Source organism: Vigna angularis, chromosome 4 (assembly GCF_016808095.1).
Source record: "Vigna angularis cultivar LongXiaoDou No.4 chromosome 4, ASM1680809v1, whole genome shotgun sequence".
Lineage (NCBI taxonomy): Eukaryota > Viridiplantae > Streptophyta > Magnoliopsida > Fabales > Fabaceae > Vigna > Vigna angularis.
In genome coordinates, this window is record NC_068973.1 from 31,453,580 (window position 1) to 31,469,878 (window position 16,299).

Genomic DNA, 16,299 nt, shown 5'->3' on the forward strand with positions numbered 1-16,299 from the left:
AAAAACATAAAAAAAAAAAGCCACTGCCATCTTAAAATGAAAGAGATGATCTTGTAGTTCTTGGTCTGAATGGAAACAAAGTATACTTTCATTACATGATTTATTAGATAATTGAAAACAGAAAATGCGAATAACTATTTCAAACTCAAAAAAATTACAAAAAAACATCATTGAATAGTTCAAAAAAACTCATGCTAACTCAAGGAAAGTTCAAACAAAAGTAGAAAAAGTTGTCTCCTACCCTTAGATATTCTTTACATACCCACCTATGTCGGTTTTAAGTACAAGTACCATTTGTTGAATATCACTTGAGCTTTCTTAGGAATATGTCTGTAAATCACAATAAATCAATCATATCTTATATTTATAATTGAATCGTATATAAAGTCAACACATTTAAAAGAATAAAAAAGTATTTATAATTACACATATAGTTAATGGTAATTTTAGATCTTTTCTTTCAATATCAAATTAATGTCTCCTCTTATAAAGTTAGAGTCTAAACAGATGTCAAAAGATAATTCGTTTTCTATCTTTTACTAATAAATTAATAAATTAAATGTAAAAGTATATAACTAAAAACAAAAATATTTTACAAATTTTGATAGGGAGTCTGACCTTACTTATTTCTTTTGTATATAACTCAAAATAATAAAAAAATGTACCATAAGCTATCCAAAATTTATCTCTACTATTTCAAATAAAATAATAATAAATAAAAATATGATAAAGACTTAAATAGAATAAATAAAACGTTGAGCACTTTGTCTATTATCTAAAAGATAAAGAAGCGTTACATTTAATTAAAAGTTTTAAAATTATAGATATCTACAATCTAAACTATTATTTCAGAAAGATACTTGTTTACTAGCTGAGTGAAAAAAAATTGCCAGAATAAGTTTATAAAGATATATTAATTTTGATTTTTTTTAATTTTCTTTTTAATTATGAATTTTTAAATTTAAATAATTATTCATAACAAAAAAATTATTTTAAATTTTATTATTTTAATAATTAATTTTTTAAATTTAAATAATAATTCATTATAAAAGAATTATTTTGAGTTTTATCATTTTTAATAATAATTTTTTAAAATTTAAATAATTACTCATAATAATTTTTTATACAATATTATTTATAATATTTTTTATTTTAATAAATAAAATTTATTTTATCTATAACTATATTGTAATTATATGTCCTTTTTATTTTTAATTTTATCCTTTTAATTATTATTTTAAATTTAAATAGTTTATAAATAATTAAAAAAATTTAGGCTACTAAAGTATTACAAGTTGTGCAGGTTTTATAAAAAATACTGTGCATTGTTATTCGTGAGTCAGTTTTATGTATATTATTGATACAGTAGGTAGTCGGTCAGATACACGTTTGTATATATATATATATTTTCTTTTTTTTTTCAGGAATCATGTGTAGCAAGTGTAAGTAAATTTGTGACCTAGAAGACCCTAGTATAAAAATATCTATAAGAGCATAAAGCGCTAATTTCTCTTTTTCTTTTTTTACAAATATTTTTTATTCTCCCACCTCACTCTTGTCCTGCCCTGAAGAGAACTGCACGAAATGAAGTCTAAAAAAACGGATCCCAATAAAAAAAACTGAACCCTAACCCTAGAATACGGGGCTTATCCTCTGCTTCCTTTTTCGATTTGTTCTCTCCGGAACCACCAGGTACGATAGGGTTTGTCACTGAATCTTCACTGGCTATACGCGTTAGGGTTATATTTGCAATTTGTTAAGCTAGGGTTTGGATTTATATGATGGAATGCTCCGCTTCCTGTGTACCTTGTTGTTGCCGGCTATGACCGGGGGACGATGTCTCCCGTTGAAGGACATGACGGAGGAAGGGGATGCCGCTGCCGTGAGGAGACCCTATCGGTCTGATTTTGTGGCGGAAATTACTCGTGATTTTTCCGTAAGTGAAATTGATTACTTATCCCAGGCTAGGAAAGCTCTCTCAGAAAGTTCTCCCTTTGATGTTGCCGAAGAAACTTCGACTTCTGCTGCGCTGACGCTGCCCAGTGGATTGGCTGGCCTGCTGAACAGACAGACTGATAACAGGAGACGTCCGAAGAAGTCCCATTCTGGTGGGCAAAAGAGGAAATCTTCGACTAGGGCAAACCAGAAGAAACCTGAGGATTCTAACATTTGGATTGAGACTGAGGAGTACTTTAGAGACCTAACCTTGGCAGATATTGACTTCTTGCTTGAGTTCTCTCGCACTTCTAGTTTAGCTTCTCAGGACTTCTCCATTCCATTATTGGGAAATATTCCGACCTACAATGCAGTTCGAAGTTATAGCGAGAAGGAAATGGAGCCTGCTCCTAAAGTCAGCGTAGGAGTCGGTGGTGAGGATGAAAAGAAGGGTGATTTAGTGGGTAGTGAGGATGCAAAGAAGGTTGGTGAAGCTGTGGAAAGTGAGGATGGATTGTTGGTAATTGAGGCAATTGATGATGCTGTTGTTGAACAACCATGTCCTCGGGATGACAGGAATCAAGACAGTTCTGATTCTGCTATCAGTTTAGAATGGTTTTTGGGACGTAGGAATAAACTTTCTTTAACTTCTCAGCGTCCCTCCAAGAAAAGGAGGCTTTTGGGCGTTGAGGCTGGTTTGGAGAAAGTTATAATGTCTTGTCCTTATGACGAGGGTCAACCGTTTTGCCACTACTGTGGCAGAGGAGACACTGGCAGTGACTCCAATAGGTTAATTGTATGCGCAGCTTGTAAAATGGCAGTTCACGGGAAGTGCTATGGGGTGCATGAGGGTGTGGATGAGGCTTGGCTGTGCTCCTGGTGCAAACAAATGGGTGATGTTGATGAATCAGTGAATCCTTGTGTTCTTTGTCCAAAGAAGGGTGGTGCATTAAAACCAGTTTATAGCAGTGTGAAAGGTGCTGGCTCAGCTGCATTTGTGCACTTATTCTGCTCTCTGTGGATGCCTGAGGTTTATATAGATGATCTGGAGAAGATGGAACCTGTTATGAATGTGGGGGAAGTCAAGGAAACCAGGAAGAAATTAGTGTGTAGTGTTTGCAAATCAAAGTGTGGTGCATGTGTTCGGTGCAGCCATGGTATGTTTCGTTATTGTAGCATGCAATTCTCAATTCTTAGGCCAATTTTTCATTGTTTTCTAGTTATGACTTAAAGCATGTCTGTTAGACCTTCTGACTTGGCTTTCACATAGCAATGCTTTTTAAGGTCACACATAGTTTTGTTTGTCTGTTGCCTTTTAGTCTGTGTGCAAGGATTGCTGGGTTACTTTCTGCTAAGATGATTTGTGTATTAAATTAGGTATAGTGAAGTTGAACACAATTTAAACTCTTCAATGTGCAATTTTCTTACCTTCATAGATTAATTATCATGGTTCACACCAAGCATTTTAATATCTTTGCCCGACATTTTTGTACCGTTCATTGATTACTTGCATCCCCAAATTTATTCTTAGAAACATTATATTGATTAAAGAGCTTTAATTTTTCGATTGCAAAATGATCATTTAAATTGATGGGAATTAATCATTGTGTATGATTTGAGTTAAAAATATTACTTTGGTACTTTGGTTCAACATTAGAGTTGTATTATATGACATGGCTTCTTCGAGTGTACAAGTGTTTTGGTTATTTATTATTCTCTGTCTCCTTGAAAAACACACTTTTATTATTCTAATTGTAGTGCATTGTTATTTTGTTCTAAAACGTCCCTGGTCCTGGATAATTGTGAAATTAGGTTGAAAGGTGACGTTCTTTCCATTTTTCTTTAGACAAGTATACAATTCAACTTAAACTGATTATCTTAATCCTTGTTTTTGAATATTACATATTCTCAGCAGTGTCTGACTTGGGCAATTGTTGATTATGCCTAATCTGTGTTTGAAGTATGCTAATCAAAATTTTGAAATTAATTTTTGTAGATGATTAATTTTTTCATGGTTCAAGAAACTGTCTGTCATTAACATGACTTGCAATAAAATAGGACTTTGGTCTTCACCATTTTTTCCACAATTTTTTTTGTCTTTTCCCCTTCAATGTGATTTTGGGAGGAACTGAAGACGCTGAAATGTGAAGTTTTGTTGGGGATGCACGTATTAGTTACCAATGTCTGATGGTAAATTTCATATTATAAGCATCTTTTTCCATTTCTCTTTTAACTACGCAGTATGCGTAATTTGAATTCAAATTTGGGCTGTGTGTGTGTTAAACCTGCTTCTGTTGATATTCCATTAACTTTTCTGTTTATGAGATTGGACCATTGAGTAAACAAAGAACTCCTTTCTCATATCATTAAGTATTTGTTTTCCCTTTCTATATTCTTATTGATAATGGACCTTGGGTCCAAAAGTCCATCTTTCCTCGTTTAGGAAGGTTGGAGGTGGGGATTACAGAATTCGGGGCAGTGTTACTAATGGGGGAAGGGCAAAAATTTGCCATATAAACAATCCATTGTAGTCTATGGTGCCACCATAGCAGGCCTCCCTTCACAAATTGCATATGGCTCTCGGTGAAACATGTCACACCACTCTGCCTTGGCTGCAATGGCGCCACCATTTTAGTGCACCTGCTCTACAAAATGCCAATAAGATAATTGTTTTTTTTTATTTGAAGGATAAACTTTTAGCATGTTCAATTTTTTTATCAACCTGTTGATACTCTGGTTTGTTATTCATGAGAAAACAGAACATTGATCATCTTGATATTTTCTGGAGAGGAATAGTTTTAATAACGTTTCAGTTCTGATTTTGTCTTTGTACAAGTCTCACTGATTCTGTGACAGGAAACCCATATAAAACAAGCTAAACGGTATATAAACCATTTAGTGCTGCTCTTGAAAATTGGGTAATTAGGACTTTAAAATGATTATATCAACTACTGCAGATAGGTGTTTTATAAGTTTATATTTTGATCTATTGCAATTTGTATATAGGATTTTGGACTCAAGCTTGTTAATGTAGTATTTTCTGAACAGGGGTCGGGATTATGCAGCTTTTCATTTTTTTTTTCTCCCTTTTATTTATTATTTTTAGCCGTGATGAATGATAAATGTCTTGGATTTCAACAAGTTTTACAGTGGTTGCGAAAAACTGCCCAAAAATGGGAATGACTTCTCTGTTTTCTGTTTTTATTAAACAAATTCAGCATATCCTAATCTTTTATTCACCATTTTTTTCTTACCTTCCCCAGCAAGGTTTAGTGTAGTGAGTAAAGTTTTACAAATGTGTTCCTCATAATTAATGTGTTTGCTAATGGTAATTGGGGCTTCTCCCAATGCAACCGACCTCCTTAACCTAGGTCTGAGTCCAGCTACAGGATCATAGGTGTGGAAAGTAGATTGCATCATTTTTAGTTGAGTGAAAAGGGTTACTGTAATACTAAGAAGAGCATTGAATGGAATTATTACGTGGGATCTCATGCCAGGGGTGGAAATAAGGCAGACCAGATCAGACCAGACTTGACCTTCGTTAAAAAAAGTTTGAACCCCTAACCTATTTATCTCCTTTTAAGCCTTTTTTAAAAGTTCTGGTCTGATCTGTATGAATGTTTAACCTGACTTTTGAGCTTGTTTAATAGTTAGTTTTGTTATAAATTTAAAGGGCAGTGTTGTATTATTTGCCCTAAATAGTCCCATTGGTTATTAATATGCGCTAAATGTATTGTGTGTGTGTGTGTATATGAGGTATATGTTATGTATAATCATGTGTTTGTATATATAATATAACTTTGATTTACTTATTAGAAACCTATTTTGACCTTAAACAAAGTAAAAATTATCTTTTAATAATGTTATAAGTTTGACCTTTTATGTGGGTTGATATGCTTATTAATTAAGAAAGGTAAATAAATATATATGATTTTTATATATTATATGAATTTTAATAATAACAAATAATAATAATACTATACAAATCTTATATATATATATATATAATGAAATAGGCCAGCTTGTTAGGTGTAAAAAGCCTTTTGAATAGCTTAATGCTTTACTTTTTTAATCAAATATATAGACTTAGATAGACTTTTACAAAAGCCTAGGCCTGATTTCTTTTCTAAAAGAGTCTAGACTTGCTTGAGCCTGTATAGGGCAATACATAAGCTATGTCTGGCAACCTGACCTATTTCCATCCCAAATCCCACGTCTTTGAGCATGTGGCCTATAATTCACTCAGCCCAATGATATCACGCTATTCATCTGGCTGACTTTGCTTAGGGGGTATTTATTTCATTGTAAAACATTTTATTCCCAGGAATCATATTCCTACGAATATTATACCCAAGAATATTATTCTTATAGACATGTTCGGTTGGCATTTAACAATTTTAGACTGAAAATAATTTTTATTAATTAAAAAAATGAAATAACGGTAGAAGAATGGTTTGTGGATGGGTTCTAATTATAGAAAATAACTTCCATTCCGATGGAAATATGAGATACCCACTCCCTCCTCATGGGAGTGGAAACCAGTTAACATGCGGGAGTGTAACTTTAGGAGTAAGTAGTTGTCTGGAATATATTTTCATAACCTCCTAACAAACATGAGAACAATTGTTCCCATCCTCAATGTTCCCAACACGTTAAACATGCCCCCTTTTATGCCTTGCAGCTACAGTTTCTAAATAGTAAATATTTCAATTTATGTTCTCGTTTTGATCTCTTGAGTTGTGTTTGTAAGTTGTATTCTTAGCTATCTTATTCTCCTCACATTCTTGCAACTTGCAAGTCATTTCTTCTGTGTGGTATTTTCAGGAAGCTGCAGAACTTCTTTCCACCCTTCATGTGCAAGGGATGCGAGACATAGGATGGAGGTTTGGGCAAAGTATGGTAATGATAATGTGAGTAATCTGTCTTTTTTTGGATAATGTCCATTTTCCCCTTTCCACGAAGAAAGTAACAAAATAATTAGCAAAATGTTGAATATTAATATCGGGGTTCCTTTTTTAGTGACAACTGTCTAAACTGTTGTGCTACTTATGTGTCATGCAGGTTGAGTTGCGGGCTTTTTGCTTGAAACACTCGGATCTACCAGAGAGCAAAAGCATCTTGCCACAGGAAGCCTTTATAGAGGTTAGAAATGAATTATCAGAAGCCAGTGACCTTCCAGTGACATTGCCAGTGAGTGGTGAACACAACTTGAGAGATTGCAGGAATGGAGGATTAGTTTCTGACAGTAATCCAGACAAATTGAACCATTGTGACGAACCACCAGATGGAGGACTACCTGATTGCAGGTTAAGTGATCACATGTTGGGATGTGGTGCTGTGCCCCAACAAAATGTTGAAGTGGTAGAGAGAGGGAATGAGAATGCTGATGGATCTGATTCTAACAGTTTTGCTCTAGTTTTGAAGAAGGTATTCTGCATTATATGTATATCCATACATGTGTTTGTTTTGGATAAGGCTATAATTTAGTAAACAATTGATCTTATTCCATGTTTCGTTTTAAACTGACATTCACTCATTTTTGGTAGTTGATTGATCGAGGAAAAGTTAATGTAAAAGATGTAGCATTGGAGATTGGCATTTCACCAGATACATTAACTGCAAATACAAATGTAACCAGTGGAATTTGTCATGCTTTCCTTTTGGAAAATTATCATTCTTAGTATAATATTTGTTTATTAATTTTATGTCCCAATCCTTTTTCTTGCAGGAAGCTTATATGGCCCCTGATGTCCGACACAAAATAGTGAATTGGCTAAAAGGCCATGTATATTCCGGTGCATTTCAGAAGGGTTTAAAGGTCAAATTCAAACCAGCCAATGCATCCAAAATTGATAGTGGAGCCACGGATGGCTCTGATACTTTACCAATATCAGACTCAGGTTTGCTGGATCCTGTTGCTGTTAAGTCGGTTCCGCCAAGGAGGAGAACAACCAATAACATTAGGATTTTGAAGGATAATAAAGTGATATGTTCATCTGAGGGGGTTACAAGTGAGAATGGGATGCCGGTACACATGTGCAGAATAGGTCAGTCCAACTGCGAGAATCCAACAAGTTCCAATGAAGCATCCATCCCTAATGCAACAGAAACGGTAATTTTACTTTTATAATTTATTTTGCTTTGTTTCTGAGTATTTAAATATTATTGTAATACATTATTCTGGATGATTCAATACTTTAAGAGTAACAAAGAGTCTGAAACTTTGTTTTCGGATTGGTAATAGATTGGCTTGTTTTTTACCTGGTTCTTGAAGTTTGAAATCTCATTAATGACTTGACATTATCCGTGTTATTTGTTTTTCACCATTTATTACTTTGTCAATCTTGAACCACATGGCGATTTTTGTTTTCGTTCTTTCTTCCCTTGTGATCTTTGTTACCCTTCTCCCAGAACATTGTTATCATTTTTGCAAGGATTCTTTAAATACACATTATAACTCTTTACAATTTCAAAGTGAGCAGCTTCTTTCAATCATTCATTCATTTTTTACACCTTCTCTATTGTCTGATGGTTCACCTGTTGTTTGGAAGTTGATTAGTGTTGCTACCCTGATTTTTGTCACTCCTAGCCTGCCTTAGTCATGGCCTCTTTGGGGGTTCTTCAAGGCTTGGGCAATTCTCACTTTACAAGCTACTTTTGTGAAGTTGAGTTAGCTTAAGTCATTCTAAGAGTTTTTTTTTTCCCTGCTGGTACTGCTTCTGCCTTGAGAAATCTCAGTTGTGTTTATACTCATTATAATGGTCTAAATTGTCAATTCAATTTTGATGTTTTGTGAAATTTCATGTCTTTTCTATTATTGTTAGTTTAGAACAATTTTTAGTTTTTGGACAGATGTATTTTCTTTCTTTCTTTTAAATTTGTTTTCGATGTTTGATATATCATTGAGCATTATGGTGGCTGCCAAAAGCTTAATGCAACCGCTCTTTTCCGGGCTCGGGACAGGCAACTGAAGCCATTGGCATTGCATGCACAAACTGAAAAGACCTTGAGTAAGGATTATACTGCGAATGTGATATTTGGGTGATGTTAAACCCCATTGCTGGAAGAATAAGTAGTACTTTTGCGATTTTGGGTTGTGGGATGATTAGTGAGTTAAATTCCTACAAATAAAAAGGGGGTTTAGAAGGAGGCTTATATTGTGATTTTATAGGAAATCCAGATTGATGTGGAGAGTCTAGTTTCTTGATGATAGGATATAAGGTGATAGAATATAATGGGTGCAGAGGGAAACAGTTTAGGATTTAATTGTTAGTTGGTTAATGGGTGCAGGAGAGAAGGAGACAGTTTAGGAATTAATTGTTAGTTGGTGGTTAGTTGGTTGGGGGGGCCTTTATAAGAAGGCAGGGAGGTCTTGTGTGGGAGAGAGCTATTTTTTTGTAGAATTGAGTTTGACTGGAGTTTAGTCCAGTGGAGGGAGGTTAGGCTTCCTTGAGTGTAAAGCCTGTACATTGAATTCTTTCATTCATTCAATAATACCAGTATTATCCAGTGACATTTTGTGTGTTCTTGAGAAACCAGTGGGTTGATTGACTTCTTGACTAAAGAAGTCTATCACTTGATCCGGTTTTTGATCCCATTATTTTTAATTCTAATCCAGTGTCAGTGGGTCACATTTTGAAATTTGGAACTGGTTTTCATGAAGCCACATTCTTTGATCTTAATATAGATTTTACTCTCCTCCGTTGCATGAGTTATATTTAAATGATATCAACAACTGCTTTTTGTAATTCATTTTTGTCTAAGGTGTGATGCATAACTGGAAAAATAGTGTTGCTTGCTTTTCTTCTGTGTTCTTTGTTCTTCTTTCTTGATCTGTCTACTTTCAAGAATGTGTTTTGCCTGACTATTGAAGTACTCTATCTTTGTGACATTGTATGACAATTTCATTGTAAGGTAGAATTGTTTGGGTTTATGACCCTTCTTAATAAGGCCATCTTGATGTTTTTCTTGGATGAACTTGACGAATGGGGATATTTTTACCTCTCTAATCTTAATGATGAAAGAAATGAAATAGAAGAGGGTATACTTATGTTCTCAATCCACTGGTTCCCCATGTTTAAATACCTTTTGGCAAATTGATAAAAGAATTGTGTCGCTAATCTTTAAATTACAATTGTGAAGGCTTTCCTTTTCCATCTGCTCCACAGAAACCAAAATAGGAAAAGCCATCATTTTTTAACTTAATTTATTTTTAATGCAGAACTTACCCAAGTATGAGGATGTTTTTCAAGAAGTTCAAGGTATGGCTTTAATAACTGCCCTTTTCAGAGTTCATTAGTTACTTCGTAGTATTTGACAATTTCTTTCTAAAATCCTCTCCCCCTTCCCCTTTTCATTCTGTTTCTTTTAAAGAAAGATGATTATTTTGTATGATGAAAACATTGTTTTTAAAGATTTTGGTTTGCTTTTAACTGTATATGTCTGATACTCTTCTGAGTAATCTTATATTGAATTATTGTCATTATGTTTTTTCCTCTTGCTGCTCTATGTTTTTTAAAAAGTATGTATACTCATTTTTGCAGAGAATGCTGATAACCCTCACAAATCCTGCTTATCTGGGTACGTTTCAGATGACAAGTGTAGTATTTGTTTGCAAAATCCTTCTACGCTTTCATATCAGCAATTTCTTGTTCATTCTGCTTCAGAACCATCTGATTCTGGTTTCATGTGAGCTTTTCAAAGTGGATAATTTTAGTTATTTGCAGCAAGTACTGTTTTCTGTCTCTTATTATGTTTTAGTAGAAGTTCTTTGATGTGAGGACTTACATAGGTTGGTATTCTTCTTTAAAGCCAATTTCAATTTATTTGAAATGCAGAAAGGGTGCAATCTCTAGTTACATTCATCCATTCATCAACAAGAAATTGCTGCAGATTCAGGATGGGGTGCCCTTGGAGAATGTTATATGTGAGATTAATTTAAATATTCTTTTAAGAGGTGTTTGGTATGGCTGTTCTAATTTCCTGAATGTATATATAAACCTGTTTTTGATAAAATATTTGGGTATATTATATGTGAAAATTTTCAATTCTCAAAAGTATGTCAAAACTGATGTTGGTGTGTGGTATTGTTATACCCAAATATAAAATAAATAGGTTTCTGTGTGCATAGAAAATTAGAATGAGGCTCCTTAGTTGTTTTCTTTAATATCCCTTTGGAATGGTCTAACAAATTCCTGTCTCAGCAGGTTCAACTGACAAGGGAAATTCGGGTTTGGTTGAATCCTTTGGAGCTAGTGGCTGCTCAAATAGCCAAAATCAGAACTTAACTTCCAGTGAAATATCAAAGCCTGACGAAGTAAAGAGGGAGCAATTGGTTAGGACTAAAAAAGTGGAACTTTTGGAATTTTCTCCCCAAGATGAGTTGGAGGGGGAACTTGTTTATTTTCAATATAGGTTATTGCAGAATGTGGTTGCAAAAAGAAGGCATATTGGTGTGTCTCATTCTTCCCAAATTCTCATCAATTCCTTGTTTTTAAAATTTAATTTGAAGTTGGTAATATTGTTTGGAACCAGGAATTTGTTTTCTCTCTTTGTTAAACATAGAGCGATAGTTATTCTTGATTTTGTAATTGCAGATAATTTAATCTATAGTGTTGCAAAGAGTTTACCACATGAGATTGATAAGGCACATCAACAAAGATGGGATGATGTTATTGTTAATCAATATCTACGTGATCTTAGAGAGGCAAAAAAGCAGGGCAGAAAAGAAAGAAAGCACAAGGAAGCACAGGCAGTATTGGCTGCTGCAACTGCTGCTGCAGCAGCATCTTCTAGGTCATTCCGGAAAGACACATTAGATGAATCTATGCAACAGGAGGTCGTAGATACTTTATTCTCTCCCTCTTTCTATAATCAACTAGTTGTATTGACAACACAATATTATCCTTTTTTTCAGAATTTTTTAAAATCAGACCATTTAAATGGAAGGGCGGGTGCTTGTTCTCAACCAATGCCTCGAGCTAAAGAGACACTTTCAAGAGTAGCTGTGACTAGAACTTCATCAGAGAAATATTCGGATTTTTGCATGCCAACCTCAGATTTTTCTAAGGAGCAATGTAAATCATGTGATATTTGTAGACGATCAGAGACTATTTTAAACCCTATCCTAGTCTGCTCTGGTTGTAAGGTTTTAGGACTCATCCCTGGTCTTTTTTCATGTATTTGTTTCTCTTATCTATGTTCCCATAGTAATTGTTATTCTGTTGCAGGTTTCAGTCCACTTAGATTGCTATCGTAGTGTGAAAGAAACGACAGGTCCGTGGTACTGTGAGTTATGTGAAGATTTGTCATCTAGAAGCTCTGAGGCATCTGCCATCAACTTTTGGGAGAAACCTTATATTAGTGTGAAATGTGCTCTCTGTGGTGGTACTACTGGTGCTTTTAGGAAGTCTTCTGATGGTCAATGGATTCATGCTTTCTGTGCTGAGGTTAACTATTTCCCTTTGATTTTTTAGGGAGATTGTTCTTTCTTTCTTTAATTCCTAAGTTTGGCCAAGTGTTAACTTGTATTTGGAATACTTTCTAGTGGGTTTTTGAGTCTACGTTCAGAAGAGGACAAATAGATGCTGTGGAAGGAATGGTATGGGCCTAAACTCTAATTCCTTAGTTTGGAATTCCACCCTCCTTGCTCTTGCTTGTTAACATGGAAAAAGAATTGACCTATCTTTATTAACACCTCTCGGTGTTCATTGTTAAATGCCAGGAAAGTGTGCCAAAAGGCGTTGACACTTGTTGCATCTGCCATAGCAAGAATGGTGTATGCATGAAGGTAATGGTAACAAAAAAATTAATTTTCTTCTTTATCCTCTGTTTCAATCAATAAGCTTTTGAAATTAACGTTTTTGTTTGAAAATAAATGTTTAAATGGTGAATGCAGTGCTGCTATGGGCATTGTCAGACCACATTCCACCCATCCTGTGCTAGAAGTGCTGGTTTGTACATGAATGCAAGGACTGCTGGTGGCAAGGTTCAACACAAGGCTTACTGTGAAAAACATAGTTTGGAGCAAAAAGCGAAGGTTAAATTTTGCCTCTAGAATTAAAATGTACTTAGTTTGTCTAGCTTGATCGTATCCTGAGTTTGTGCTCCTAATTTTATTCAGGCTGAAAATCAAAAACATGGAATTGAAGAGTTAAAAAGTATCAGGCAAATTAGGGTGAGACTTCGTTTTTTTTAATCAGCTTCCTCATTATTATTGAAGGACTTGATAATAGGATGCATTGTACGTCGAACTTTGCATGTTCTATTTGTAGACATCTAAGCCTGCTTAAAACATTTTGTCGTCTAAATTCTATTGGATAAAGATTCAGGCTTGGTCCTAATTTTGGTTGGGAAGGTTAGTCAAAATGTGATGTAATGATGGTGTCAATTAGTGTATCTTTTAATCCGAGTTAAAACAACAATACTGAGTTTCTCCTCGGTGAAGAAGGGAGTTAAGAATGTGAGCATTACTCCTATATTTACGAGTGCTTTGTGCGGTGTTATATAATCAAGATGACAATTCCCACAAATTTTTTTGTTGTACTTAAATATTCTGCCAGTTTTTGTGTAACAAAAAACTCCATCTAGGATATCCTCACAATTGCTGGCTTCCTTTAGTTCCCCGAAGTTTATGCTATAAATCCTTTAAAATGATTTTTTAATTCGTTTGAGTGACAATGATCTGATATGGATGGATTAACTATCTGGCTAGTGATAGCGTGAGGAAGTGACTAGTGTTTGTTGCACACTGAAATCTGTAGCAGTTGCTGTGGGGTTATGGTTTTGGCGGGGTTGAAATATGTTGGAAAGCTGCTTCAGTTGTGAGCATCCCTAGGCCAGTGTCTCCGTAAGGGGGCCTTACCAGAAAGGATGAGTGAGGCATCATATGTTGAACTATTAAGACAATAACTCTTAGAGTATTTAGATCCCATATTAACTTGAGATTTGGCCTTAGTATAGTGTGGGTAGTCCCCTCCTTTCAGACCAATTTTGCAGAGATGAGTTAGGTCCTCACTTCTAAGTCAAGATTCTATGAAAATTAGTAGTGCCTTTATACTCACTTGAGTGCATGACATGCTGATGTGTGGCTCTTTTATCTTTAACAAAATAAATTGAATGGTTGTTAGAAACTTCAAATTGCTAGCAATCATTACCAACCATAACATGATATGTGGAAAAATACAACCTTGCTTGTATTTTATATAGTGTTTGTGTTGTGTGTGTGTGTAGACGGGTCATCATTATAGTTGTTTGTGCATAATATGATTTTTCTGTTTTGAAGTCTGTTAGTGCGATTGATGTTAGGAATAATTTGAAGTTTATCAGATAACTTATTCTTCCTCTGTGTTTCTGAAACAGGTTGAACTAGAGAGATTACGTCTCCTTTGTGAAAGAATTGTCAAACGTGAAAAAATAAAGGTAATCATTTGTCAAATTTGCCATAAGAATCTCAATTGTTCTTACTTTCCTTCTTTTGGCAATTATTACTGATGAAATTTAATTGCCATTCTCAGAGTGATATATAGAATCTCTATGTAGCATTTTCAATTAGGTTGTAGATTCTCATGTTTGGATTTTCTTTAACTTTGTGTCATGCATGGCGATTTTTATTTACTTTTAGTATTGTGGGCATTTGCAGCGGGAATTAGTACTATGTTCACATGACATACTTGCCTTTAAGAGAGATAATGTTGCGAGGTCTGTGCTAGTTCATAGCCCTTTCATCCTTCCTGATGGTAGTTCAGAATCAGCTACAACGTCTCTAAAAGGGAACACAGAGGGATACAGATCATGCAGTGAACCTCCACAAAGATCAGATGATGTTACTGTTGACAGTTCTATTTCTGCTAAGCGCCGTGTCAGAGTTGCCATATCTATGGATGCAGACCCAAAATTGGATGATGACTGTTCAACCTCCCAGAGCAAATATAACCACAAGATTCCAGAAAGAACACAATTTTCTGGCAAGAAGATTCCTCATAGAGCTGCTGCATCACGAAATATTTTGGATGAAGGTGGATGGAGATCCAAATCTAGAAAGGTGAGTAATGACAGACTTCAATGTTTAATTATCATTTTTTAATTTTTCAATGAGATATGTAGTTTGTGGCTTATGGATTTAATGGGAGAATTTCTTAAGTCTGTCTTTGCAATTGCAGCATGCCGAAACATTTGGAAAAGAGCTTGTTATGACGTCAGATGAAGCGTCTATGAAGAATTCAAGGCTGCCAAAAGGATATGCATATGTTCCTGCTGATTGTCTGTCAAATGACAAGCACTCTAACGAGGATATGTATGCTAGTGGGCCTGTGGAGCATGACAGATAGTGTTGGATCCCAGCCTGGTTCTTTATTTTGCCCTCGAGGCTGACATCCATAATAATTGATGCCATGCGATTTTGCGCTTGGGGGATTTTATTTGAAAATGGAAAAAAGTAGAGATAGGGTTGATCACACTGAATTGTTGCAAAATGTTGCTTTCTGGTATGCGGGGCAAGTTTTGTTAGCATTGTTGTACATTCCTTATGAGAGTAAACTGTACAGTGGATGAGCATTTCTTGCATTTACTTGTATTAGAAGGGGGCATGCCTTCCGTTTTATTGACACTCGTGGGAATGATCGAACGGAAGCATTCCTTGTAATCATCATCATACAAGGGAGGATCAGGGATTCACCTGTTTTTCTGTAAAGTTGATGTACATATTTTATGACAGTCGTAGTAATCTGAAAGGGATCGTGCTCGGCATCAGATTCACGAGCATATAAATTATATTCAACTTCCATCTAAATTTGTATTTCCCCCTTTATGCTGCATTTCTATGATGATGATTCTTGTGATTACTGAAATCCCTGATATCATAAATTGTAATGTAGGTAGTGATAGTTGATCTATGCATTTTTATTGTCGAAAAACCCTTTTCTTTTTAACTGCTAGATCAAACCTCTGCTTGTATTAGCTGAATAAAAAACAAAGTGCTTCATGACATTCGTCGTACTTTGCATAGAGGTGACTTTTGAGTCATGTGTTTTGAAACACTTCTAGAAAATGATTTCCATAAAAAGATTTCTAGAATAAAATTTTTAAAACGGGATTTTCGGAAGAAACTATGCATTCTAGAATGAATTTTAATAAATCGAATAAGCTTTTTAGAACATGAGATTTGTTTCGGAACACGACTTTTAAAACAAGATTTCTGGAATGTCTTGGAACAAAATTTTTGGAAGCTTATCACTAACCTCACCGTTTTATTCTCTTCTTTTCGTAAAGTGCAACGGTGATGGAGAACGGAGTTGTAGTTTGAGGTATAGTAGTGATTGAGCAGCAGAAGTAACTCGCCATTTTATTCTCTCTTAAAGAGTGCAG

The 16,299-nt window shown here is 34.8% G+C and overlaps 1 protein-coding gene across 5 annotated transcripts; it reads left to right on the plus strand.

Moving 5' to 3' along the window:
* Nucleotides 1–1,518: 1,518 nt before the first annotated feature.
* Nucleotides 1,519–15,724, plus strand: LOC108331517 (uncharacterized). 5 transcript variants are annotated; one of them, XM_052875925.1, is made up of 19 exons: nucleotides 1,520–3,092; nucleotides 6,760–6,845; nucleotides 6,997–7,362; nucleotides 7,482–7,565; nucleotides 7,664–8,047; nucleotides 10,157–10,196; nucleotides 10,479–10,623; nucleotides 10,773–10,861; nucleotides 11,139–11,387; nucleotides 11,532–11,773; nucleotides 11,852–12,082; nucleotides 12,165–12,383; nucleotides 12,482–12,535; nucleotides 12,659–12,724; nucleotides 12,833–12,973; nucleotides 13,058–13,111; nucleotides 14,296–14,355; nucleotides 14,576–14,977; nucleotides 15,096–15,724. In XM_052875925.1, the coding sequence occupies exons 1-19, from the start codon at nucleotides 1,787–1,789 to the stop codon at nucleotides 15,261–15,263; spliced, it is 4,386 nt and encodes a 1,461-aa protein (XP_052731885.1). In that variant the 5' UTR covers nucleotides 1,520–1,786; the 3' UTR covers nucleotides 15,264–15,724. The 5 variants fall into 5 exon arrangements, with proteins under 5 accessions (XP_052731887.1, XP_052731885.1, XP_017421727.2 ...); XM_017566238.2 differs by having other exon boundaries at nucleotides 11,142–11,387; XM_017566239.2 differs by having other exon boundaries at nucleotides 10,479–10,515.
* Nucleotides 15,725–16,299: the final 575 nt, after the last annotated feature.

Bases quoted from the DNA above. Each gene is read 5' to 3' on its own strand.
- LOC108331517 (XM_052875925.1), top strand. From the start codon at position 1,787: ATGCTCCGCTTCCTGTGTACCTTGTTGTTGCCGGCTATGACCGGGGGA. The intron at 11,388-11,531 runs GTGTGTCTCATT...TTGTAATTGCAG, and splicing joins TGCAAAAAGAAGGCATATTG to ATAATTTAATCTATAGTGTT. The intron at 12,974-13,057 runs GTTAAATTTTGC...AATTTTATTCAG, and splicing joins GTTTGGAGCAAAAAGCGAAG to GCTGAAAATCAAAAACATGG.